Here is a 26,848-nt window from a genome sequence, read left to right as displayed (position 1 = left end):
AACAGTTTTCTACAGAGTAATGCATGAAAAATGTAATGTTCTGTTAAATTGCCAGCACTTAGGAAAGCACTAGTTGATATCTCATTGGATATGGGTCCAATCCCGATATAAAAACCAGGATTTAGAGTCATTTTAACAGGCAGATCTAGTTGCTATTTATTTCAGCTCAGTTCCATTTTCATGTCTTTACTATTGCACAGATCAGCAGCGGTGCATTGGATTGCTAACTTGGCATCACAAAGCTAAGTGTTTTTGTATGTCATATAATATGGTGAAGGTTGTACATTTAGCTTTTCATTTACTTTTCCATGTTCCCTTTACCCCAATGTTACATTTGTATAAGGAATATTATTTTGAGCCGGGGAAAATCTTTTATTTATTAATTCGTTTTTTAGAGACATAAAAAAAGACGTAGTTCACCATATGCACATAAATATCGGAGGAGGAGGAGAAGGATTACAGGCCATTCCTGTGTGCAGATTTCTGCCTTTCAATGTAACATAATTATCTGCTTTTTTGTTGCCTTGCTGATGTATGAATATGCAGGCTTAGCTATTTTTTTTTATAAAGTACAGTACCTTACAATATTTGCTGAATTAAAAAACAAAAGCTTCTGACTTCACTTTTCATCCTATAGTTTTCATTAGCTGGATGAAAAGTGTGAAATATTTGAATATTTTATTTTAATACATTGGTAATTTTAGATTACTGGGTCTAAGTCATTCAAAAGTAAAGAGTGAAGAAAAATAGTTATAAAAATGAAGCGAAGGTCTCCCCACTCCATCTGAATGTGAGATTCTAAGAAATCCCAAAGCCAGCAGAGCAAATTTGCTCATGCCAACTCATTCTACAGTGCAAGCCACAGCTAAATGAAAATGGCTCAGCATATGTTTGAAAAATGGCAAGCTTGGAGCAAACAAAAAGCTGCAGATGGAGGGCTCCTTTTCATTTAAGGATGGTGTTAGCTTCTATTGCCACAGGCCAGAAACATCGCTCCTTTCAGGCCCGGGCACTGCTTGAGCCACACTCTCTCTCGTCTAAATCCAGGCCGGCTCCTGTATGTGGGCAGATGGTCCTTTGATCTCGTTTCCTCAGAGATCCTGCCCTTTCTGCTCATCACCTATTGTTTCCCACTAAACACATGGCTGCAGAAAATCTCTCTCCAATCCACTGTTCACCCCTGCCATCTCCCAACACCTTAGTCTTTCAACCAGTTCCCATCTGCTGTTACTTTCTCCTTCTCGTTCACTTTTCTTCCAGTATTCTTCTGCAGCCCTGTCTAACAGCATGGTCAAACATTTATGCTTGTAGAACCTACAGAAATAATGATGATATGCATCTACTTGGGCATTTTTTGAGCTTGAGCAGCTGTGGCGCTGACTCGAATTGGATGCTAGATGGGTGGGGAGGTAGAAAGTATCATTTTGGCTGCACCAACCCTCAGCTGCACCTGAGTGGACAATCACCCCTCACAAGTTAACTGCTACATGATTTTAAAATCAAACCAACATTGCAGCGCTATCTCATTTTTAAACAGTTTTGGGGAAAATTCTGCTCTGTTTTCATTTTAGATAACAACGTTATCTAAAATCAAAATACTAAAGTTAATTCATCCTTTGCTATAAGCTTATCTGTACTTCTCAGTTTGTAAGAGACTGTCTGACCCGAACAGCTTCAACAACCGTCCGTCTCAGTTCTGTTTTTACGGTTGATTACTGAGTTTTTACCGGGGAGACGGCGTAGGGGTTTCAGCCATGTTTGCTTGAAACACAACACAAAGCTATCAGAACATGCTGCACGGCTGGCTACATTGATTATAAATGTGAACATTATACCATACTATGAGGAGACGGGGTTTCTGCCAGTTGTATTACAAGCCCAGGGGGCTGCTAGGGCTAAGCATTTTTTTATGCAAGGCTAAGGACTTTTTAAATAAGTTAGTGAATGTATCTTATTAACCTACTGTTGCCATTAGCTGTTTTACGTCCAAAAATCTATAAAGAAAATTTAAAAAGGAAATAAAGAGAAGCAGACATATGATTTAACCTTATACTGTTTTACCTGTTCCACTGATATCTGTCCACTAATCATGGATTTTGGCTTTAGCTGTCTTTGCCTTATCCAAACAACGATAATTGTGATTCAGTGCTCTCTTGGTGGCAAAAGCTGTAAAAGTGAAAAATAACTATGGTTTTCTCTGTGTCTCTGTTGCTACCTACTGATGCACCTAGGCCAGCAAAGCTCCGCTTTTCTGTCTATGACTCACATTGTGCGTTATCCAACCTTGCACACCTCTCCACCAACACCACCTGGATAAGCAAAATTAGAAAAGTGCAAGAAGATGACCAATACCAACCTCCAATGCAAATGCTGGTGTGTAAAGATGGCTAATGAATCTTTGTAGAAACCAAATTTGACCAACATTAAACGTCATTACTTACGAGCGTGGAATTATCAGATATGAGAATATTTGCCTTAATTAAATTAAAATTGGTCACTGCAGTGTTAACCCTGAGGGCGCAACATAGAAGATGGAGAAATTACCACAATTTTCTTTTGCTCAATATCTCTGCAAGTCAGACTATCAACACACTAACATCACATTTCTTTATTTCTTTTATTGACATCAATAGAATTTATAGCTTAGACAATATGTAGCAGTTGCCAGATCTGAAGGAATCCCACAAAAAAATCTTCATTCTCCATTTAGTTCCTGTGAAGCTAACATATTGCTACTATAGTTATTTTTCCATATAGATGAATTATAAGTATGTGTTTAGCAGCTAGCACTGCCTTTTTTAAAGAAACAATAATGTGTGAAACAGTCACAGAGAATCAAAGCTAAGTAGATATGAGTGGGATGGCATAAAAGTCAAAGGTGCTGAAGGATTGATGTAAAAGAAAAAAAGAATAAACTCCAAGCAGAGAGGCTGTTAGATGGAGAATGAATGGCTATTCTAATTGTGAGTTACTGCTTCTCCTCCCAATTGCCCGTTTTGATTCCTTCAATCTAAATTGTCTCAGGACATTCATTAAACCAGGCGGTGAGACAGCAAACAGGGACAGCATGGCAACAGGAGAATATGGTCTATTGATACACTGTCATTCTTGCTGCCAGCAACTGTCTAACAGAATAAAAAATTAGGCCACAGAAAACCTTGCTTCTTTAAAACATTTTTGTGCCAAATAACGTGAGTAGACGTGACTAAACACAGTTCTTCCTGTCATACCTTTTCAACTCTCTGCTATGCAAAGTGGGACTTCTCCACTTGCCCTTGGCAGGATTTTTCAGCTCAGCTGAGTGCTAGGTTGTCCTCTACAGTTGGAATTGATTTGAGAATAGCCCAGTATCTCCACCTAAAGCTGCTGCTAAAACCCTAAAACACTAGTTTATATTTTAACCACTGTAAACGTCCATTGTTCAAAATTAATTGAGAGATGATAGAGCAGTACATTTTGCTAAAAACAAAAGCAACCAAATCCTTTATATGCCTTGATATTTTCATTGGTGCTGTCATGTTTATTTTCTCGCTGAATCGTACTCCACTTCTCCCATAATTCATTTTAAAATCTAAAATAATGGAGATGGGCACAGTAATGAAATGACCCGCAAAAATATCAATGATGGAATATCCATCGCATCTTCACACACCTCGATCCTGTTAAACATGCTAAACATGACTAGCAGCTGAGTAAATGCGAGACTTAGTATAGACATAGTAACTGCCTTTGCATTAACAGTGGGATTATTACAAAGGAAAAAACTTGAGGTAGTGTAGAAAATTATACATGAGTTCTTTCCCCTCTATCTGTGGGGGTGAATATTTCTAAGCAGAAAGACAAGTGTTGTATATCTGATCAAAGTCAAGGGGAGAGAGGCTTAATCCCTCCTCAAGTAGCATTAGATAGCTGATGCCGGGGATGTAAATGAGCTCAGCTAAAGCAGTCCTAATCCTCGCCACCATCTTTAAGGAAAAAAAACCCTAAAAAACTCTGTCACCTTTTTAAAAGCAAGAGATGCTTTTTCGTTTAATCTTGAGCATGCTCTAATGATTTGCAAAGGAACACATTCAGTGCCTCGTATGTTGATAAACCTTGTTGGCAAAGCGTATCTTAATTTCTTCCGTGCATCCCAATGAAACACTGCCAGTAAATATTAGGAAATCAGTAAGGAATTATCCACTTGAAGCCTTGAGTGTTAATGAGTTATAAATGTGGGCGTCTATCTGCCTACAGGAAGTCCTGTCCATAAATATTGGTGATTAATGTTGAATGATTTATGCCATGTTTATTCTTCAGCCCACAAAAAAAAGGCAAATAACATCTTTGTAACTATCAGGCTTTCACTCGCGTTTTCTTGCTGCCACATCCCGAGTTGGATTATATTCAGCAGTGATCAGAGAGCATGTGTTTTATCATGGAAACCACTTCAGAGAAAAATCACAAGGATGCTATTAAAAAAAACAAACCTTAGGATCCTGTTTTTATGTCCAGTGAAAATAGGATTTATTTCTTTATTTTTTCTTAGGATAACCTTTCTGTATGATAATGTCATTGATGCCATTTGCCACGGTGGCAAGCTCGAACATAAACACACCGCAGGGATGACAACACGCGGTTTCTGCTCACTGTAACCATGCACTTCAAGACCTAACTCAATTTACTGTTATCTACTGCGGTGTGAGTCACTGCTGTATTTTGATATTTGATTGATTTATATGTCATATTTCATCATGCAAGTCCCCTAGGTCCTGGCAGTTGTCCTATATAATCTTGGACAATTGTGTTAGATATATTCCTTCATGTTTGACGATGATATGAGATCACAAACATGTTTTTTTTGTACTGGTTGTGCATTTGCAGTTTATTTACCCCATTTAGAGGTGGACCTCGGGGCATGTGACATGTGCTTAGCTTTCGTTTTTTACTGTTATTTTCCCCTGACTTGCAAATTGAGCATCTATAATATGGTTGTTTTGCTGTGATGAGCTTTTTAGTGATCATTGTCAGCTGTTGAAAAGTTAAATTGTAATCCATTTACTGTCTGCTGCTTGAGCAACATAAAATCAAAGATAGTGTGCATGTTTGAATGAAATTACCCAACATCCCCACAGGAATGAATAAAATGCATTTTCATCCTGTAGATCAGATACCCATGTTGTCATTGCACCTACCAATGCATCCCAAGTACATGCAGTCAGTTTTAATGGATTTCACAAATACTGTGTTTATGCGGCCTTATCAGACTCTCAAGCTTTTTGTGTGCTTATAATTTTCACCAATTTTATAAATAAATGTGCGGTCTAGTGGTCATTTCATAATAACTGTTCTTTTCTGTGTTGTTGTTCAGTTTTATACCAGTCTGTGTAGCAGAAACACTTCCAGAGCACAATACTTCTCAGTGCCAGACACACGCTATAATTGTGTGTCTGACTGGTAAACAGTAAATGTTTTCAGACTCTGCTTTTGGAACGATGGTAGAAATGATACACATGTCCTCCATTATCACTTCTGCTGGCAATTTTCCATAAGACGTGCTCAAATATATACAGGCAGAAGCTGCTGGACTCGACATCTGAGCAAACCTCTAATATCAACTCTGACTAGACCCACCTCGACTGCCAATTCTTTAAAAATACTAGAAACTAAAGGACACATGCACACATGCACACACCACAGGCCTGGAAAATGGCTTCTTCCCCAGAGCTGTCAAACCGTTAACAAGGGACCCTGTCTACACCGTCACTACAACACACACATATACAAAAATATACACATCCTGCCTCCTCCAGTGACTTAACTTTCTATCATGCAATGTTCTCATTTGCATATTGCACCAACTCAACTGTGTATTGAAGTCTTTACTGACTGAAGTTGTGCAGTATGCTCCTGTGCTAGACATTGTATTTTTTTGCACACCTAACTGCACTCTTATCTCCACACCAAATTGCACTCTTTAATGCAGGGGTAGGCAGTTAATTTTCCCACAGGGCCACACAAGAAACTGGGACTGCCTGTGGTGGGCCGCACTGCAGAATTGAGTTCAGTTAAGTTGGGGCTTCCACAACACGTAGCCATGTGGGGAAATTAAATATCCACTCCTGCTTTAATGCAACTCAATAATACCTGTGACTTTTTTGGATTGTTTTTTATGAATTTTTGAAACTTTGACAGTGCCGTCGTAATAATGTGGTACAGTCTTCCCCATCAGTGCAGTGTTAACATTTAGTTAAGTTCCTTATGCATTATTTCTGTGAAGGTTCTCAGTCATCCAGGTCATCTTAATCTAAGGAGCTTGGAAAGAAAAGTGTCTGGACTTCTTTAAGTTTCTTGAAGACATTTCACCTCTCGTCTGAGAAGCTTCTTCAGTTCTTAGAGAACACCATTGCACAGTCATTGTTCTTAAGACCAAAGACTAAAACACAGTGTTCGTTAAATGCCTGTGGAATTTAACCGTAGCTAACCAGAATATAATATTGCCATCATAGATACTGTATGCATACATTCATCAAATCCTTATCAGGGAGCTGTGTATATATACAGTATCACTAAAAAATATCCTGCCTGTATAATAATATACTGAATTAAGATTTACCAAGGATAATTATATGCTTAGACAGAGATTCACTGTTAAAATTTAGGTAAATAAAATAAATTGAGGTAAACACTTTGCACCAAATTCCTGTTTGACATTGACATCTTCTCTTATCTTTCTTTCAGTCTATGTCAACAAATCATAGCCCCATCTCATCCTCCACCATGCATTCTGATAGTAACCCATGCAAAGGTCATGTAGTCATTCTGATATAATTCTGAACTGAGGATAAAGAAGAAAAAAATAGATACTAGAAACTTTTCTGAAGCTTTAACAAATTCTTGCAAGTTTCCAATAAACTGGAAAAGTGTTTTGTATTAAACTGTAAGAATTCTTGAATCATTTTGTATTTGATTGAAGTGCCCACTGACTACTGGGGATGGAAGGAGCCTTCAGAAGCTCTCTAAGCCTTCCAGGATGTATTAAATTCAGTACTGAACACATTCAAAAACTCGCAACATAACTCATAATTATTGCCATCACCGCCACGCTAGAATTCCATTTAAAGGTGTGAACATCATGTAAAATTACGAGAATAAATTCATCCCTTAAAGTGGGGTGCAGAACTTTAGCATATAAATGAACCTCCTTTATTCAAGCTCTTGCCAAACAAGTTCACACAGTACTGATTAAGCCAATCAACCTCAGGTAAATCACTTTGTGTTTTACATTATACCAGATTCTGTTGTCTGGGGCTATATTCCCACGCTGGTGCACCAGTACTGATGCATTTTAAATTAATCAGCAATGATTGCGACAGAGAGTTAGCAGACTACAAATGTTGCTGAGGAACTAGTAGTGCGCCAACTTGGGAGCAAAGACTAGGTCTGAAATGTCAGGGAAACCTTGACAGTGTTTACGTGATTGCTGTCACTGCCAGTAGGGGGAGACAAAAATTCCAGCAGTCAAAATTAACTTTGTCTTTCAAAATCAAAAAACTGGTGTTATGATACTGTCAGCTGTGTCATTGAGAGCTGGTATATAAATGACTTTGACAGGTTAACAGTAAGGTAGAAATCAGCATGTAGAAAACACGTCTTGATCTTAAAGATCCTATTATTAACGAGGCTTAGTTTGACATGTGAAGACGTTTGCGTTGAGGCCTGCTGGCAGAATCTTCCTCTGACATTTTCATTTTCCCCCTTCCATGTCTGTCTTGTCTCTCCCCTGTCTGTTTTTGTTTCTTATAGAAACCCAATGTTTCTTTCACTCTTCTCTATACTCCTGTTTGTTTCCCTTCTCACTTATTTTTTTTCCCATTACATGTCCTATACCCTCTTCCCTTCCCTTTCATTATCACAGGCTTTTCTGACACTTCCTCCTAGCTCTATTTTCTTTGATGGCCATGGGGATACTTTATGCAGCCCTCCTGTCTATCATCAAGGTTGAAATATGATATTGCTCCTCTGGTCAGATTCAGAAGCACTTTAATATCATTTTAATTTCAGTCGATAGCAATTACTCCACAAGTCTGTGGGGCACTCTTTGGAATGTCATCTTAAATACTTTTAAGAGATACGCCATATGCCACTCAGGGTAAGTTTTAGCATGATGGAGAGTACGATGACTTTAATCCAGAAACAAATGTCTTTACAATTTTTTGGCATTACAAGGCTGCTGGCATTCAGCAAATGAGCCTAAACCAAGCTTACCTATTGGGATAGTCTACAAAGTCTGCCCTTGATATGAATCGTACATGTACATATCAATTTTCCAATTACTGGCCGTCTCATAAAGACTTTGATCAATTGCAGTAGCTCTGCTAATGTGTCAAAAGGACATGGATCAAACTAACAAGCAGCTCGTGCTCATGTCTGCACCCCCCCCCCGTCTTTATCTTCTTTCAAATTTTTATACATCATCTTCCTTGTTCCTTGACCAATCATGTGATGCAGCATACAGGAATGTTCCAAGGCTGGCAGTTCTGACAGCCCAGTGTGGAGCACTGAGCCATCAAAGGTTTCAGCTGGCACAGCTGAGTGTCACATATTAGTCTTAAATGATGTGAAAACTGTGAAAGCCCTGCCATCATTAGAATTCTTTAGGGAGGAGAAACGGATAGAGGGATAGAGGGGAGGGTGGTGAATAATAGCGAAAAGTGAGAGGGCTCAGAGGAGGGGAATGAAGTGAGAGATGGAGAGATATGAGAAAGAGTTGTGGGGGGAAAGGGACACGGAGTGAAAGAGAGCGAGCCACTGTTATGGTAGACCGCATTAACATTCAGCTGATGTGCCATGCACCCCACATTGGATTTTTCTTTTTTTTTTTAACAGCGTTCTAAACTCTGTTTATGACCACTTTTTCTGTTTCTTTGTTTTTTTTGACATATGAGTGGGGTTCAGAGGGAGCAGTGATGAATTTATGACTATCAGAGAAAGCGCAGGAGATATTTAGGATATTACACCCTCATCGTGACGAAATTAGTACCCATCGAATTTGTAAATTATTCTGCTCGGTGCCACTCAACTAAATGTTTCATGATTCTTGCCCTCATAAACACAACACAGCTGACCTTTTAATCTGGCGATTCCTGTCATCGGCAGTCCCACAGTTGTGCTGAAATAAGCTCTGCATAGTGGAGTTGACAATTTGTGAATGTGTGAAAACAATAATGAGTTTAAAGGGCCTGCACAGCTCCACTTGCTACTTCTATCAGTCCTTCTCTGGTTTGTATTTATCTGAGAAGACAGGTACAGATGTTTTATGCCTGCAGTCACAGGTCTAAAATAACCCAGAGACCATGTGTCTGTTCTTCTCTTACCCCTCCCCGACCGTTTTTTTCTCTTTGGTGACTGACAGCGGAGGACACATGCGGTGGCACCCTGAGGGGCTCCAGCGGGCTCATCTCCAGCTTCGATTTCCCCAGTGGTGAGTCCCCCAGCGCTGGCGGAAGTGGAGGTGCTGGGGGCCTGGGCAGCAGCGGGGAGTGCAAGTGGACCATCCTGGCAGATCCGGGAGACACTATTTCTCTAGTGTTTACTGAATTTCAAATGGAGGAGAAGTCAGATTATCTGGAAATCGAGGGATCTGAACTGCCGACCATCTGGTGAGTTGACTTGCGTGGAGGAATGAGGGCGGGAAGCGCTGGTATTTCATCAAATGAGCATTTAGTTTTTTTATATTAAGAGTCGTACCATGACAGGTGGTGTGTACAGTATGTTTGGTGTTGACAAAGTGTTAAAAGAAAAGTGTCTGTGATTAGTGTGAGACAAGATTGTGTTAGTAGCATTGGATGTTGGGTTTCCACAAGTTTTAAGGTGTGTAATATATTTTCTAGAGCACATTATCTTTCTGCAAAGAAGAAACAGGCTTTAGTATTAGAGTAAAACTGTAAAATCATGGCACATTTATTACTTTTATCATTGTTCATTTGGGCTGCTAGTACAAAGTCAGGTTTTATTGACATGAAACTTAACCAAGTAATAAAACATTTTTTATTTCTGTAAAATAATATCACATTTAGTCTTTTAGTAGACTTTACAGGTCCACAGCTGCAGTTACAAACCCAGGCATATTGTCTAAGGGAAAAACTCCCCAAAAATAGGCAAAGAAATACTGAGAGGTCCAGTAAATGTTTAGGTTTTGAAGGGGCAATTATAAAAATGAACAGAAAAGTAGTGCACCTGCATTTTAAACCAAAACAAGTCAGTGTGCTGGTCATTTTTCCCAGTCGGATTAAAGTTTTTTTGTTAAACCAGAAACAGACAAGAGTACAGTCAACAGTAGCTGTGTATACTAGTTACACACACACAAACCAAAAATACACAAATTAAGTAGGCTGTAGCAGTGTATGACATATAACCAAAACTACATCACCAGTAAAGCCTAAAGCATCAATAAAAGTCATTGTCTAATGGGAAACACAGGGGTAATAATACTCAAGCAAAACATTTGCAGCTTGAAATAATGACATCCAAGTCATTTAAATTCATTTAGTGACACCAGCTCCTTAAGTTTCAGTTGAGTTTGCAGCAAGGAAGGAATTTGAATACCCTTTTTCTGAATTCAGCGCAAGTGCGTGTCAGTAAGTAAAATGGGAGCAGACCAAGAATAGTTTTAAATCGAAGGATATACCAGTGGTAAGTGTTCCCTTTAACTTATAAGCTCATAAGCTTGTGTAAGCAGTGGCTGCTAAAATTCATCCACTGGCCTTAGCCCACACAAGCATTTTAAATACAAAATGGTTGTGCTGTGCTGTCGTACCGTGTGTGTGTGTGTGTGTGTGTGTGTGTGTGTGTGTGTGTGTGTGTGTGTGTGTGTGTGTGTGTGTGTGGCTTGTCTGAGGACCAGACGAGCCACATCACATAGCTCTGACAGTGACATGCAGAGGTGGGAGTGTGATGATATGGGGCTGCACAAGTATAAAAGGTGTTGGGGAGATGGCATTGATAGATGGCGCCATGAATGCTTGTGGATATAGCAAAATACTAGCTGACATGATGACTCCCAGTCTCCAGAAGACTGGCAGAAAAGGAATATTCCAGCATGATAATGATCCAAGCACACTGCCAACATCATACTAAAGTTCTCTTTTTTAATATATTTTTGGGGGCTTTTAGCCTCTATTGAAATAGGATAGCAGAGCCAAGACAGGAGAGCTGAGAGAGAGACCAGGGGAAGGCACACATTAAATGCCCTTGGGGGAGATTCAAACCCAGCCTCTGCATTACCCTTATGGATTGCCTGCTCCATCCAGTGAGCTAAACTGGCTTTGTGCTAAAGGTTGTAAAGAATTAAAAAAGCAAATCTATGACCTGGCCTAGTATGTTGCCCTACTTAAACATCTAATGGGGTAACTCACAGAGAATGATAGAACAACACAACCTGACCCAGGAAATCTGTCCCACCATAAATAAAGGCGGCCATATACTGAAAAAAAAGAAAGATTTGAATGTCTGTAATGAACTTTTGCACTATTTTGCAGCCTCTGTTTTTCATATAGGTGATCTAAAATGTAAGCTTTAGTTTATACATACACTTGGCACGACAATGGCATTTAATACAGTAATCAGATCACATTTAATTCACTTAAAAAAAAATTCCAGCTGAGCAATTTTGTGCAATACAATAACTGGACAAAGTTTTATTATAAACAAGACAAAAATGATATGGGAACTGAGAATAAATAAGTTTAGACTGTAGCTGTAAAGACTGCAGGAGATTTGCAACTCAAAGTTTATTCCAAAGAGAGGTTGATGCATAGTAAGATGAAGCTGTATCGCCTCAAGATATTTTCTTAGTTCTTCTGATAACAACTGGGCTGCCTATTGACATCTTACAGCACGCAAAGGAACAAAGGTTTGTTATTTAGGATGCAGAGATTGTGAAATCCTGGGGAGATATAAGCTTGAAAATGTCAATTTAGCCAATTGGCCATTTTCTGCTTATTGCTTATTCATTTTTGTTGCCATTCATCCCTCCCTTCTCTGCCAGCAACCAAAGAAATCTGTAAAAATAAATAAATAAGTGAACCATTTTACTGCTAATGAGTTAACAAGTTTAACACAGCTCTAAGAAATTAGATCCCACATGTAAAAACAAAAACAAAACACTGGCCTCTGCCATCGGGGAGTCAAAAAGGTGATATTGGTCAATACAGATGTTCTGTTGAAACATCTGTGCAGCCTTGTTTATGTGCATAGTTATGCATGTTGCTTGTAAAACAGCCGCATGTTGGAAACAGAAGTGATAAATATGCCTTTAATGAATTTTCATAGACAGTTGTTGGGAAAATAAACGACTTTAAATATGCTTCGTGGATCTGGAACGCTAAATAAATTCACAAATTTGCTGTTGCTGTAATTCAAATTGCACACGAATGAAAAATCTTTGACAGAGTTTTGTTTAGACAGGATTTTTTCTGGTTTTCTGTAGATGTTTGACGTAGAAATCACTCTAATCTGAAACAAGGAAGTATGAAATTGGTTTAACCCCTAACCTCAAGGCTAAGGTTATTCATCTCCTTTTTGTCCTGTGCTTTATTTGATCCTGCCAGGCGTTAATTATAATTGGCTCAAAGAAAATCGAATCAATCATCAAGCTAGCGAGCTTTGTTGTCCCTTAGAGTTGTCATTCTGAGTCAGAGAGAGCGAGAGAGGCAAACACTGTGTCAGTGAGAGACCGAGTCAAAAAGAGAGGTGCTCTGGGTGTGGTGATGACTGCTAAGTATTGTATGTTGACGCACTAAGAAGAGCGTGGCAGGAAGCTGATACGGGATGACACTGATGTGTTTTGACAGGCCATCACGTAACCCTCTTCTCATAGGTGTAAAAGCTCCAATTTTAACTCTTTCACTGACAGAAATAGGTTTCCTTTTTAAAGGTTTCGAGCCCCACTGGAAATGCTTTGTGGGGTTTTTTTTTGTGGCTTCTACTTTCCAGCTGAAAACTAGATGATGACCAAAGTGAACATACTTACCTTTTTTTTAAACTTTTTTAAGCGAAAGAGATAAAAACACTTAATAAATACAAATTTTTTAAACTTTCCTAAATTTATCGAATCTTGTAGATTAACATTTAAAAGATAGATTTTTATTCATCTTTATTAATTTCCAATGAATTCTTAACTTGACGATGCTAAGCTATGTATGTTCTGGGTTATTATTGGGGTTTAGTATGCTGATGGATAAATGATTAAACTTCATAATAGCTCTATCGATGATGATCTACAGGGCAAAGATGGAAAAGTCACCGCTATCATTAAGGGGGCAAATTTTGCTTGCTGACAGGCCAGGTTGCACCCAGCATGTGTGGATGCACTGCGCAGAGGTTTATTGGATGAGGATTTGCATTATTTGCCGTGTATGCATCAGACACTGTTCAGTAAACAATATTTTTCAGACACAGTTTTGAGAACTATTGCAGACAGTAAAGCTCAGTCAAGAAACATTAGACATTTTGGAAAGTCTATTTTTTCCTGATTGCATCATGGTCGTCTTGTGCACTGCCGGGATTCTCTGTCTGCTCCTTTGGCTGGCTTTCCTGTGCTGTGTCACACATTTCTATACCGAGCATGAGTGAAGCAAGGCTCGTAAAACAACAGACTTCAGAATAAAAGCGTTTAACAGAGGCCGTATATATAATGCTATTAAAATGTATTTTGTAATAGTGTAAATCTGGCATGTCTTTTATAACCCATGTTTCAAATAAATAACAATTTAAATTCATGCAGAACCTGCATTAAACTCTGATAATTAACATCTGCTAGCTTTGTAATGCAATAAACATTTTTTGTTTTTTTTAATAAATCAAGTACATTTTCCAACAAAAATAGGGGCTTTCTTACATTTTTGTACATTATAACATCTTTGGCTTAAATGAAATTAAAGATGACATTTTGGTGGTGTTGCAAAAACATTTTTTATAACTAAAAATATGCAATAAACTATATATCTACATGTCAGATAAAATCTCTCATGAACATATCTCCTTTTGGAGACTCCTCTATTAAATACTGGGCGGACTGAGACATTAATTTAAGGGTATAAATTGTTATGTTATATTTTTCTATAAGGTAAAATCATTTACAAAGCAGTAATTGAATTTGTAGCGGTTTCTCTCCTGGGTATGGTGACCATGCATCACTTGAAACTCCAAGATGATGTTATTATACGTTACAAATGTCAGAGGCTGTCAGACAGAGTTCTTGTTTTAAGCCCAACAATCCAAGTGGGACCCAGTGAGCTTGAGTGCAGCGGGGGCAAGAATTTTAGAGAGATGGCTTCAACTTCGCCAGGTAAACAAACAGACAAGCAAACAAACACGATTCAGTGCGAGCGATTCTCTCGTGTCTATAAAATTCATTGCTTTTGCTCGCTCTCTTTTATGAGTGTCTTTTGAATGTGTGCAAGGCCATTGGACAGGCAAACTCTCAAACATCCTAACATATAGCACCAGCTGCAGGCAGAGACAAGTAAACTGTCAATTTACCCTTGAGGTTTACAGCTGCTTAGCAATGATTTAGAGCCTAAAACCTCAAACTTTTTATCAGGCAGAAAGACTTGAAATGGCATCCAACTTCTTATCCTCCCTTGAACCTGTAGCATTACATATTAATATTAGGTTATTATATCCGAATATAGCATGAATATAAATGTGATCACCGAAAAGTAGTGTCAAATTTAGAAACCTTAATCCTGGATAAGTCCTGCATTATACCTAAGACAGTGCAGGTCAGAGAAACATAATTCACATTCAAATCAATTCATATTTTCCACATCTCTGTAATTCCACATGTATAAACTGAAAAAACAAAAAAAACCTCTCAGTTACCCATTGTTGTCAACCACCTTCCTGTAAGTGAATGTAGACGTTATTATAGACTTACAGGATGGTTGGAAATCCACAGTTTCCAGACCCAAGGAATGACATGTGTTTTCCTGACACCTCTTACCAGCTTTTATCCGTTTATCAATTGAAGATTTCTATCGGATTTCTGCAAATGAGTTTATTGATTCCATCAAGCTGGGGAAGTTTGAGGATACACATCAATCACCATGAAAATAGACAAACACAATAAATAAATAAATAATCTGACAAAAACCAACAGTGGAGTCTGGCAAAGCCAAAGAAAGCAGTTCTTTGTTATTCTTCTGACCTTTAATGTGATTGTTCAGCCCTGTTCACAAAGGGCAAAAACAACAAGCTGTAGATTACACGTCAGTCATTATTCCAAATGTAGACACAGAGCATAAAACCTCCAAGGCTTTGCAAATATTAGATACAGTTTTTGCTTATAGAGCATACTCTTAAATTACTTTTTTTAACATCTACTTTTTTCACAGTTTGAGTCCTGTTACAGTCTTTGATCAGTCGGGTAGATTTTTTTTTTTCTTCCTTCTTGGTTCACCGAATATAGTCTTGCGTAGCGGCTAAATGCTTTTCAGAGAAAGATACCAGGTTAAGCAATTAATGTGAGTAGTTGCCGGTTATACACCAATCCTGTTATGAGAAACCAGTGTGGTGCGGGCCAACAGGCACCAATCTGCTTGAGTTCATTTCCTGAGCTGTAACTGATGAGGGAGCAGCGGAAGTGATGGAGAGCAACGGCTTCTCCCTTATCACATAAAACATTCCTAGAACTACTCCCTGTTGTCAGATTTTATAAAACATATGTGGGAGGAGAAGATAAAAATCACCCGGGAGTTCCTTTTTTCATAAGTTTGATCGCTTATTATCTGTGGTACACCAACATCTAACCCTCATCTCTGTGAAAGAAAGTGAAGACCCCAGAGGTTTCAGCTCATTGCCATGGCCTCTGGGCCACGTTTGGCCAAAGTACCTCCACGCTGAGACCAGGAAAGTTAGTATTTTGATAAAACTGCCATGTTCCCTTCGGCGCTGTCTTATCAAATCATGCACATTTCAGTCATTTAGTCATGAGTGCCTTGCAAACCTATGAAACAATAGGTCTTGGCCCCAAATCAGCAATACAAAGTATGTAAATTTTGGATAAAACCAATCGCATAAAATGAGCAGCCTGAGTGAGTCAGAGATAGAAAGGCAGTGCATTATGTGAGGAATCCATTTTTATCCCCGTTGGATTTTCTCATCTTTTTCACTGCCTGTATTTGAGGAGGTAGAATGAGAAAACAGTAGACAGCACTCACTTGTTCTCGTCTGTCTTAAGGAGACTGGGCATCCGAGTTATTTATTTGTTTCAATGACAGTTACATTAATGAATACCTGTGACATGCATCAATGTTTTGCAAAGCACCACTGAATTATTTGGCACAAGCATCTGGCTGCTCTTAAAAAATGTATCGCTAACTGGACAAACAAGGACAAGTGCAATAAAAAAAATATGGAAGAAACAATAGAATGCAGATAATATACTCATCAGTAGTTGCACACATTTACATATGTTAGTTGGATACAATGTTCAATATTTCTGCAAAAAAACTAAAAAAACTAAAAACAAAAACTCACATATAGGTACATAAGAAATTTAAGATGCTGCGAGGCTTTTCTTCTCTGGCAGCCTTCAGCCTGTGAGCACGTTTGTGTTCATTTGGGTGTCTGTCCTCACTGGGAACAGCAGCTTGAGCGTGTGGTGAGGGAGTGTGCAAACCAAGCATCGCAGGAACCACAACACAATACATGTAATGTATTTTCACAATGTACCTGCATTTCTTTTTATAGCAGGGAGTTATTGCATAACTTTAATAGAATGGCTTACTGACTTTGATGCACATTCTTGCAAAAACTATACTCACTGGAGCAAGATATCTGCAAGGTGCCATTAAGCCTTGATTTACTGTTGATGGCGGATCATGTTTTACTCTGTCTGCCAACTCTCCCTTTGTGACAACAGTATATTGGTTTCCACAGGCTTTAAATTTGTAACCCCACCGCTACTTCTGGATGGGTATAATTTTGTTATATCGATCTATTTTGTTTACACACTTTGAGCAGATTTTTTTTTTAAATAATTCGCAGTTTCGCTACAAGAAACATGGCAGCAAAGTCTTCTCCTACAGCTGTTTGAAAGTTGCTCTTTTTCATTCTGCCTGTATATTAGTGCCATTAGCATTTTATCAATGACGCATTGCGATAAAAGGTCAGCTTTTGTGTGAAAATCAATCACCCTTTAACTTCCCTCTTGAAGCTGCCATCATCTCCCCGTGTGATTGATAATTTGGGTTAAAGAGGTCAGTATTCAAAAAATTCATCTAGTTTGTGCATCAACAAAAAGTAAAACCAAAGAACAACAAAAGCATTCAGCAGCCTGTAATCTGCCTGACACATGTTTCAGTCTGAGGTAAGGCAGGTCACGTTTAAACAGCAGGGACCAGAGGTGTAATCAAAGTAAGGAGAAATCAAATGCCAAGTAGACTTACTAATGCATTTATTAAATCTGCAATGGTCACCAATTAGTCACCTTTTTCCTTTCACTTTTCTACATCACTGTGTTCCTGCCTCTTTTTCCAACTGTCACTTTCATTTATTTTTCATTTTACTTATTATTACTGCCCCTTAGGTTGCTCGGTAGTAAATGCCAAAGAAATTACGTAGCCAAACCTTAATAAAAAAAAAAAAATGACTGCACACACCTTAAGACATGCAACTGGGTGGGCACACATGCAGGCACATAAACTGTGGGTTTGTGTGAAACGCATTATTTTTCATGAGAGAGACAATTTGGGAGCACAGGGCTCGACTGTCCCAAGCCCTTGGTTAATAGCTACAATGGCATTGTGTGCTATTGACTGCAATATGACAGAGCATGGTGAAGTGATTACAGAGCAATAGAAAAAAACAGCTGGTTAGCCAGAGAAATGAAAAGGTCCAGCAGCTACAAGCCTCTATGATTATAGAGCATCCCTGATGCTGTGGCCAAGCACAGAATAAAAGCTCTGATCTAAAACCAGCTGAAGACACTAAAACAGATGTAGTGAAAACACACAGAAACTTTCAGTCAAGCAAACTAGTTTTTGCAACAGCACCACAGCACACCGACAGCACGTGTGCACATAGGTACCCTCACATTTATTCTTTGTGCTGATTTTTCCTTTTACTCCCTCACATATGTATTTATATACACAGTCAAATTACTGCCAGATTTCTTAGATTTCGTTGTTGGGTTTTATTTTAAGAGCACAGTTTTTCTCTCCAGGCATGACATAATTAGCAGATGTTAGTAGTAGATGATTCATTCAGTGGCCCATCCCTATAGCTGGTGCGCTGCAGATCTCCCATTCTCATAAAGAATCTCGTAAAAGAAAAATTACAGCTTTTTATTCATGGTTTTCCTAATCCATATGGAAATGCCCTATAAAGACATAATATAATGTATATACTGTAAATAGGTGTCTTATGAGGGGCTCCTTAACTAACACTTATTACAGGGAGTAAATTAAATTAAAAAGCAACATTTTTTCTCTTGTTTTTCTTGTTTGTTTGACTGTTTACACACAGGCTAACTGGAATGAATATTCCAGCACCCATCATTAGCAACAAAAACTGGTTACGACTGCATTTTGTGACGGAGAGCAACCACCGCCACAAAGGCTTCAGGGCTCAGTATCAAGGTAAGACATGATTGCTTCATTTGCACATCGTAATAGAGGGCCCCCTACATGAACAAAAGGGTTCATCGTAGGAAAAACACACTGTAATTACAAAACATGTTTTTGATCTTTGTTAACTGAATATCAAACACTTTGATTAATATTCTCTGTAGAGGGCATGAAGGCTTTTTCTGCTTTAAATCAATGACTTCAAAGCACCTTGTTAATCAAATATTTGAGAGGTAAATACTGTATATATATATTCTCACCCTCGCAAAACTACAGCTCAATAGTCTCTTACACTCTCATTGTTTTATAGCCTGACTTTAAGTCAGTGTATGTGCTGCATGGACTATTTGCTGCATATACTTAGCCTCGAAGTGTAGCCCTAAAACAGATTTGAAATCTGCTTGTTCACTATAAAGCTCTATACAAACATTGAATAACATGCATGTGGCAAATCGTTGTAAATGTAAGACAAGCATTCATTCAGGTGCATGAAAAGTCACCTTTGTCCTCTCCTTTTAATTACTATGTAGTGGTCAAGCAGTTTTTATGAGTTTTCATATGAACATAGATATTTTTAAACAGACAAGCACTTAGAGGTTTTATTGAGCAGTGTGCTTAGAAGCATGTATTAGTTCTCATCGAATCAGCAAATAGATTCCCCTCCTTTCTTTTGTACTTGTGTGGAAAGAACCAGCTGACCTAGAGTGCAATTCAGAGGAGAGGCATTGTTCCAGTACTTTCAAATTCAAATAGCCTTGTTTTTGCTTGGTTTTTGCTTGATACACCATTTTACCGCTCATGGCTGTTCTGTTAATGATGACAGCCACTTGCATCACCTGGCTTTTGTTTGCAATCTGGCCCCTGCTGTGTTTAATTAGACTTTCTTTAGATAAGCAGCATTGCAGTCCTGGGGCGGCTTTTTGATTCTGCATGGTGTGTGTGTGTGTCCCCACTACAAGCTATAACCATTAAATACGCTCTGACCAATCAATTTCCATCCACCGTTTAAAATGTGTGAGTTATATCAACAGGCAAACATAATAAACAAATAAATACATAATCTAGGTTTGATTGAATTGCCAGGGCAACCCTTTAGATTGCATCATACCCTTCGGACTAATGCCTTTTGATAAGATGATGCTGAGCAAAAGCAATTACAGTTTGATGTTCTTCATAGGACCAAGTATTATCCAGAGAAAGAAACACTTGTACTGTATCTTCTCACATCTAATACTGTAACTTCTTTTATCTAATGAACTCTTTCTATTGCTCTCGACCAGTGAAAAGCTCTGGAGAGCTTAAATCCAGAGGGGTAAAATTATTACCAGGAAAGGACAACACTAACAAACTGTCTTTGAGTAAGTCTTTTATTTTTCTTATGCAACTGTTTTCATTGTTTGGATTTTTTGTTTATGGAGGGCTTGTGTTCTGGGTCTTTGTTTTCTTTTTGTCGCTTCCCCCCCCTTTTTTTGCTGCCTCATTCGATGAAGGAATTAAGCTACAGTACTAGATTTTGCAGAAGTGCAGTCTCTTTTTCTTTCTGATGACCTATTTCCCCTGCTGCCCAGGACTTCCTCCCCTGCCAGAAACTTACTGAGCTAGATCAGCCCTAGTTAGGTATATTGCAGCAAACCACTAAACATGATCAGCTTCTGTCAGACAAAACTCCATCTGTCTCATTCTATTCTATGTAAGCTACACATTACACAGACTTAAGCCCATGCACTATGTGATCTACACATATAGCGGTAGTCAAGGTTGAGTGACCACTCACTTGTCAGATGATTTGTGTACACTTAGAGCGAAGTAAATGCATTCTAATTGCTCGCGGAGCTCTGTCATTAACATAAATCTGGAGTAGAATTCCCTCTAACTCAACAGTGTGCTAAACACTCAGATGATAACAGGTTGTAATCTTTATTGCCTTATGTGTCATAGATTCTGCACTGCATGGAGACATGAATAATGCAGTGAGCTCAAGTCTTTTCTATGAGACAATACTGTATATCATTTCAGAGACTGCGAGGAGAATGCTCCGTACTGTATGCCTTGTGGATTTACTCCGTATAATTGAACTCATAACGACATTATAACCTGTGGCGATTAAGTTCAAAAACGAATGAACTTCCTCAAAGCAAGCAACATGCCATTAGAGCGCCGCACACTAAAACTGAAGGGTCTCTGTGTGTGTTTGGGGTGATGTCTTGTTGCAAACATTGCAGCAGACCTCAGTGATAATTATGCAGCTACATATTTCATGAGTTTAATTTCCAGTGCATGCAGACATTGATGTACGGATCATAATGTAAGGGGAACGTGAGCTTGTTAAGTCAGAACACACAAGCTGTTTTCCTGCCTCTAAATCGCCTCTCTGCATTCTTTCCATGGTAAAGGCAGTATTCAATATAAGCCATATCTCCAAGGCTTTATCTAGTCTACGCAAATTATTATTATGTATGGAGAGTCTGACTGAGTGATTATTGTTGCTCCTGCAAGTGATAGTTGAAGGTTATTTAATCCTCTTAGTGCCTGTTGGATCCAGATAGATTTTCCTCTATTTTGTTTAGCTCAGGTAAGAGTGCTGCGTTTACCCTTGCCACTCACTGTAATATCACAAAACACAACAGCACTGAAAAAAAAGCTGTCAGTTAAAAGTCTCTGACATTTCGAGATGAGGTCAAACCGTCACGTGTCAGAACTTTATGATTCGTGAAAGCAAAAACCGTTGAACATGCAGGGTTATCGGCTATTCAGGTGCTTGCTGTTGCAGTGGGTGTTGTCTGAATACACTGGGCTTTAGCAATTCAAGTGTCTCTCTCACAGTGTTCTTGGTCCCTGTCTTCTCTACTTAGTGAATGAAGGAGGAATCAAACAGGTGTCTAATTACTGCCCTGACCCAGGGGAGCCGGAAAACGGCAAACGGATAGGCTCCGATTTCAGGTGAGTTGTTGTTTCGCAACTTGAGTGAAGGATACGTAGCGTATGTGCAGATGTGTGCTGAGGGATATTGAAATGAGTGCTCCGCTTTCAGTATTATAACTTGCGCCACATGACTGCATGTCATGAGTTTTTACTGTCACAATCTATTAAGTCAGCAACAGGTGTGCACATAAACTAGTGTTAACCAGTTTATTCTCCACCTGCTGCAGATTTCAAACATTCTTTGCTTTATTTACTGTCATTTTAGTAGATTCTCAGTCTGTTGGCTATAATCTTCTTGTTAATATTGTGCAATTTAATTTGTCTCAGTGCCCATTTAGCAAGCATAAGAAAAAGATAACAGGGAAAATAATATGATCAACTTTCAGTCTCTTTGTTCTGTTATGTTGCATGGTTTGATTTTTTGTTTTTCAGTCTTATCCTGTTATGTGTACATAGGGAAGCCCAGTGTAGTCACCTGTGACAGTACAAGTCCATTGTCATTGCCTCGCATTACTGCATCATATACTCGTTTCTTTGTAAATGAATGACCTGAAACAAATAATGAATTTGATATTTCATCAGGAGTCATTTTTGAGGAATTGATTGCTTTTTTTCGGGCGTTAATGGTGTTTGCTATCTTCTCAGCATCGGAGCAACTGCTCAATTTACCTGCGATGAAGACCATGTGCTGCAGGGTTCCAAAACGATTACCTGCCAGCGCGTTGCCGAAGTCTTCGCTGCTTGGAGCGACCACAGACCCGTCTGCAAGGGTGAGCGGGGCTTCCGATGAGCTAATAAAACTGTTTGATTAAGGCGGTGCCTCTGGATATATGCTCCATGCAGATAGAGGAAAGTTCATTGCTGTTAATTATGTATGAAAGCCTCTTCTGCTACACTCTGCTTTTCCATTCCAAAATGCCCTCACTGTTTTTCTGTGTTTCATAATACCTGGAGCACCTTTTAGAATTTGATTAATGGAAATGTGACTAATAGACCTCTCTACTTGTGCAAACAATATATTACCTTTCAGTCACATTACAATGCACGAGTTATTACTCTGCCTTCTGAGCGCCACTTTCATCAATATTTATTGTGAAGTTGAAATTAATTTTTATGGGTCATTTAGTGATGTTCATGCTGTGTGTCCAGCACAGATCTTTATATCTTTTCTATATACACAGACAAGTATAAAATGATAAATATGTAAAAATGCCGTTTGGCCTGAATTTTTGGTCACTGAAAGTACAATGAAAATGTTTGGGTTGACCTTTTTGCCTTTAAAGCTCCACCAATTCTCCAAGGTACACTTACTGAGAGATTTTAAATCAGCGTTCCAGATTGGAGAACTTTATGAACTAGAAAAGTTTGAGCTGTCTCAGTTAAGATCAGGGCTCAGTGGGGATCACACACTGTGCTGGAGGACTCCTTTTTCTTCATGATTCTCACAATGGTTCTGTATTGCTCGTGTACGTTGGGGGTTATTATGTCACGTCATACTGCAGAACGCACTTCAGACAAGTCAGTGATAATAGCAAAACATTTAAAGTGCCAAAAAAGTTACACAGGCTGTATATCTTCTCTGCTTTGATATTCCTCTTATACTGTTGCAGTGAAAACCTGCGGGTCGAATCTACAGGGACCGTCGGGGACGTTTACATCCCCTAACTTTCCTATCCAATATGAGAGTAACTCGCAGTGTGTGTGGATCATCACTGCCAGTGATCCGAACAAGGTAGGAGAACTTGTACACTGTCCATTAACCCCTGGAGGGTCCTAGAAAAATGCATACACTATCGGACCTAGAGCCACAAATCGACCCAAGACTCTCCAGGGGTTAAACATCCACCACTACTGTTACAATGGTAACCGTAGCAGTCGATGTTTGAGGTGAGGATTCAGTAGTGACAAGCCTTGTTATCTTGGCTTTTTTCCTAATTTTTATGTGTTAATAAAATAGCGGTAAATTCTGATACAGTAAATCACAAAAACTATGCATTCATATTCACCTTTCTCTGCTCACCGCCGCATTGGAACAAAGCAGTTACTTCCAAAATATAAATGCAATAGACAAAAGGTCAAGATTAGAAGCCCAGTGAGGCTCATGATTGCAATAATAAGAGTAAAGGTTTTGTGTAGTGCCAACCTGCAATTCCATTAAGGTAATAAATAGTAGACCAACACTTGTAAAATTTACCTCTGAGTAATCTCTTTGCACTGCACCTCCCTCATTAGTTTTATTAAAAAAAACACATTATTTTGTTGCTCCTGAGCACCATTACATTTGTACTGTGAAAATAGTTCCTTCCCTGTAGAGCATTTGTCGACGTATTTCCTTGGAATTTTTGGATCTGTGTTTTATATGCATCTGTTTTTTTCCAGGGTTATCCAAGTTAGGAGGGGCTACATAGAATATGCATATATTTCCATTTTTACTTTCTGTCATTAATGCACATTGCAGGAGTGGATGGCATTTCGGTTCTCACTAGATTACCAGCTTGACTGTGGCTGTTGGCAGCCTAGCGATTCGCTTCATTCATTTGTGGTCACGGAAATGGGGAGAAATAATGATTGATTGAGACCAGCTTTTCCCCAAAGTGAAGAGGTCAAAGCTGTTTTCCAAATGGTCATTACTGCTCTCCTACATAAATTTGTCTTTCTATTGGTATTCTATCCAGTGAGCCATATACACAGGGGTGTCGACTAAGTACTTTCCTGCTAATAAATAATAACTAACCAACTGACGCTCATTCAGAACTCACTAGGACTGGCAAGTGCCATAGCTTTGTGCCACTGTGCACTCTCCTAGGCAAACAAGCCATTGACTTGGCACTGAAACTTGGTCCATTAGTGTTATTATGGTAATTATGCTTATTTGCGTGTCGTAATGAGGCTGTTATACATACATATTGTGCAGACGCTGCCCAACCCATGGCCAAAAGAACGAAGGCTATGGATGAGCAAGCGACCATCATATGGTTGTCATCAACAGATGTGACACTGGTGTCATTACGGCATCCTTCCTTTCATCACTAATCCGTGCAGGCAAAGTGCAAGCTGAGATAATGTGGCATGTTTGTGTAATGCCTCTGCAGCAGACATGATTATTAGTGTAAGCAGCTGTTGCCAGTTTGATCTTTAAAAATGTCATCTTTTGTGACGCTATGTACATTTGTTAAGGGGGTAAAAAGATTCACCAGTGACAGCCGACAAAGATATCTCAAGGGTAAATGCAGACAGGCAATTAATAATTTCATATGCTTAAGTTTGCTTTACTCTGATTGGTTCTTAAAATTCGATTTGTGTTCTGAAGTGATGCTGCTGTCAGTTTCTATATTGCTCTGAAGGATGCTTGCGGTGTCCTTTGTCTATGCTGCACATCCCCATTAACATTCACTCTATAAGCCTTTTCCTATAAAAAGTCAAAAATCTGATATGACTTGTGTTTTATATTTTCCCTCTATTCCCCCGAACGCCACTGATGATTTAGGTTTTCGGGTAGTTTGTGGATATTTGATTAAAGTACCAGAATATATTGTATGTTATAGCAGCTATGTGAATTATGAAAATAGAAGGAAGCGTCTTTGGCTTTTATAGCTCTGCTTGATCAAACATTGAGCTGTCCTCCTGTGCAAATGTATATGACATTACATAGAGTTTCTCTGTGTAGGCCTGCCTTTTGCAGTTTAGCTACAATATCTTCAGCAACATTTTCCCAAAAGGCAAGTTATGGAAATGAGCAGCTATGTTATGAATATCATAAAAATTAGATGGTGGCTTATTTGGTAATAAATCTTTAGAATAACTGCTCATCTGATTGAGAGGGTTTGGCCTATTTAAATGAACGCAATGAATAACATTGACTGGCGGGGTTAGCAATGTCTGTCAGGAGACCTCTCTGTTTGAATCCCTTTAGTGTAAACAGCTTCCACAGGCAAATGGCGACTTTCAGCTTCATGGTTTTGTTGAAATGTATTGAAAAATAAAAAAACTGCTGACAGACAAATTGACTTCTCAGCAAATGTACATAAACTATCTGCAATATACCACGCTGGCTTACTTTATATATATCATTCAGTAGAGTGTTCTCAAATGTTATTGAATGGTGTAAGGAGGGCTTCGCTGTTTGCAAATTCACGGCCAATCATAGACTGTCATAGTGACTTTGTATTTTACAACAGGTCATTCAGATCAACTTTGAAGAATTCGACCTAGAAATTGGGTATGACTCCCTAACTATTGGAGATGGAGGGGAAGTAGGTGACTCTAAAACGATCATTCAAGTGTAAGTATTTCATAAACTACTTCATTGGATAGATTATTTTAGCATAATATTGCAGTCAAATCTTTCCAAATCTTTTTGTGAGTCGACATTAAAAGAAATACTTGAACAAAAGAATCCTTGAACCAGTTAAATGACTCCACCACTTCAAGTGTGGCTTACTTGTTCAAGTTACTTGTGTTTTTTATCTGCATATAACAATGTTTGTCTTCTAATCTGCTTAACGTGTAATGAAATCTCTCAATAGTGAATTTTGATCCCACACTGGCTTGTTTGTCTTATCTGCAGGCTCACTGGGAGCTTTGTCCCAGACCTAATTGTCAGCATGTCCCATCAGATGTGGCTTCACCTCCAGTCTGATGAGAGTGTTGGCTCAATTGGATTCAAGATCAACTACAAAGGTACACACACTATTGTGCTGATGCCATCTCTCACTGTCTGTATTCATGTCTGTCTCTGACTGTCTCTCACTAAAGCAACAATTTTATTTTCCTGTCTGCCTTCCTGCCGATCTGTCACTCTTTTATCTTTCTACTTCTTAAAAAAACTTTCTTAACCCAACTTCCACACTCTTCAACTGCACCTATACAGATAATCTTAAAGAAAAAAAAAAACTATCTCAGACTACTTTCCTTGACGTAATCCTCTGCTCTCCCCCTCCCATTTCCACTCTCTTTCTCACTTATTTCATCTGTCCGTCCCCCTCTTTTCTCTTCTCCACAGAAATTGACAAAGAGAGTTGTGGCGACCCCGGTACACCTCTGTATGGCTATCAAGAGGGAACTGGTTTTTTAAATGGAGATGTTTTACGCTTTGAATGCCAATTTGGATTTGAGCTCATTGGGGAAAGGATGATAACCTGCCAGAACAACAATCAGTGGTCAGCTAATATCCCCATCTGCATATGTGAGTCCCATACTTGTTTTTAATGACAGCGGATAAGCAATTACTTATGTGCTTGGAAGGTTCACAATGACACTGAGCTATTTGAGAAATAATTACAGAGTTGTTAACTGAACATGCAGAGCTGTGCACA

General features: G+C 38.8%; 1 protein-coding gene across 9 annotated transcripts in view; it reads left to right on the top strand.

The window, feature by feature from the left end:
* LOC120722328 (CUB and sushi domain-containing protein 3-like) overlaps positions 1 to 26,848 on the top strand; it is a 249,206-nt gene that overhangs the window by 68,390 nt on the left and 153,968 nt on the right. For 7 of the 9 annotated variants that reach the window (XR_005693406.1, XR_005693405.1, XM_040013299.1 and 4 more), the window contains exons 5-13: positions 9,395 to 9,641; positions 18,511 to 18,623; positions 19,892 to 19,969; positions 21,464 to 21,551; positions 22,179 to 22,303; positions 23,144 to 23,265; positions 25,712 to 25,815; positions 26,101 to 26,213; positions 26,536 to 26,718. Coding sequence is in view for 7 of the 9 variants with exons in the window: in XM_040013299.1 (XP_039869233.1) it covers positions 9,395 to 9,641; positions 18,511 to 18,623; positions 19,892 to 19,969; positions 21,464 to 21,551; positions 22,179 to 22,303; positions 23,144 to 23,265; positions 25,712 to 25,815; positions 26,101 to 26,213; positions 26,536 to 26,718 (1,173 nt within the window). In the remaining 2 variants the exon portion in view is untranslated. The remainder of the gene's footprint in view (positions 1 to 9,394; positions 9,642 to 18,510; positions 18,624 to 19,891; positions 19,970 to 21,463; positions 21,552 to 22,178; positions 22,304 to 23,143; positions 23,266 to 25,711; positions 25,816 to 26,100; positions 26,214 to 26,535; positions 26,719 to 26,848) is intronic. The other 2 variants (XM_040013302.1, XM_040013300.1) reach the window with 1 other exon arrangement.

This window comes from Simochromis diagramma, unplaced genomic scaffold (genome assembly GCF_900408965.1).
Source record: "Simochromis diagramma unplaced genomic scaffold, fSimDia1.1 OVJJ01000618.1, whole genome shotgun sequence".
NCBI classification, from domain to species: Eukaryota; Metazoa; Chordata; class Actinopteri; order Cichliformes; family Cichlidae; genus Simochromis; species Simochromis diagramma.
The sequence above is the reverse complement of the archived record's forward strand: the minus strand, read 5'-3'. Positions and strand labels throughout refer to the sequence as shown.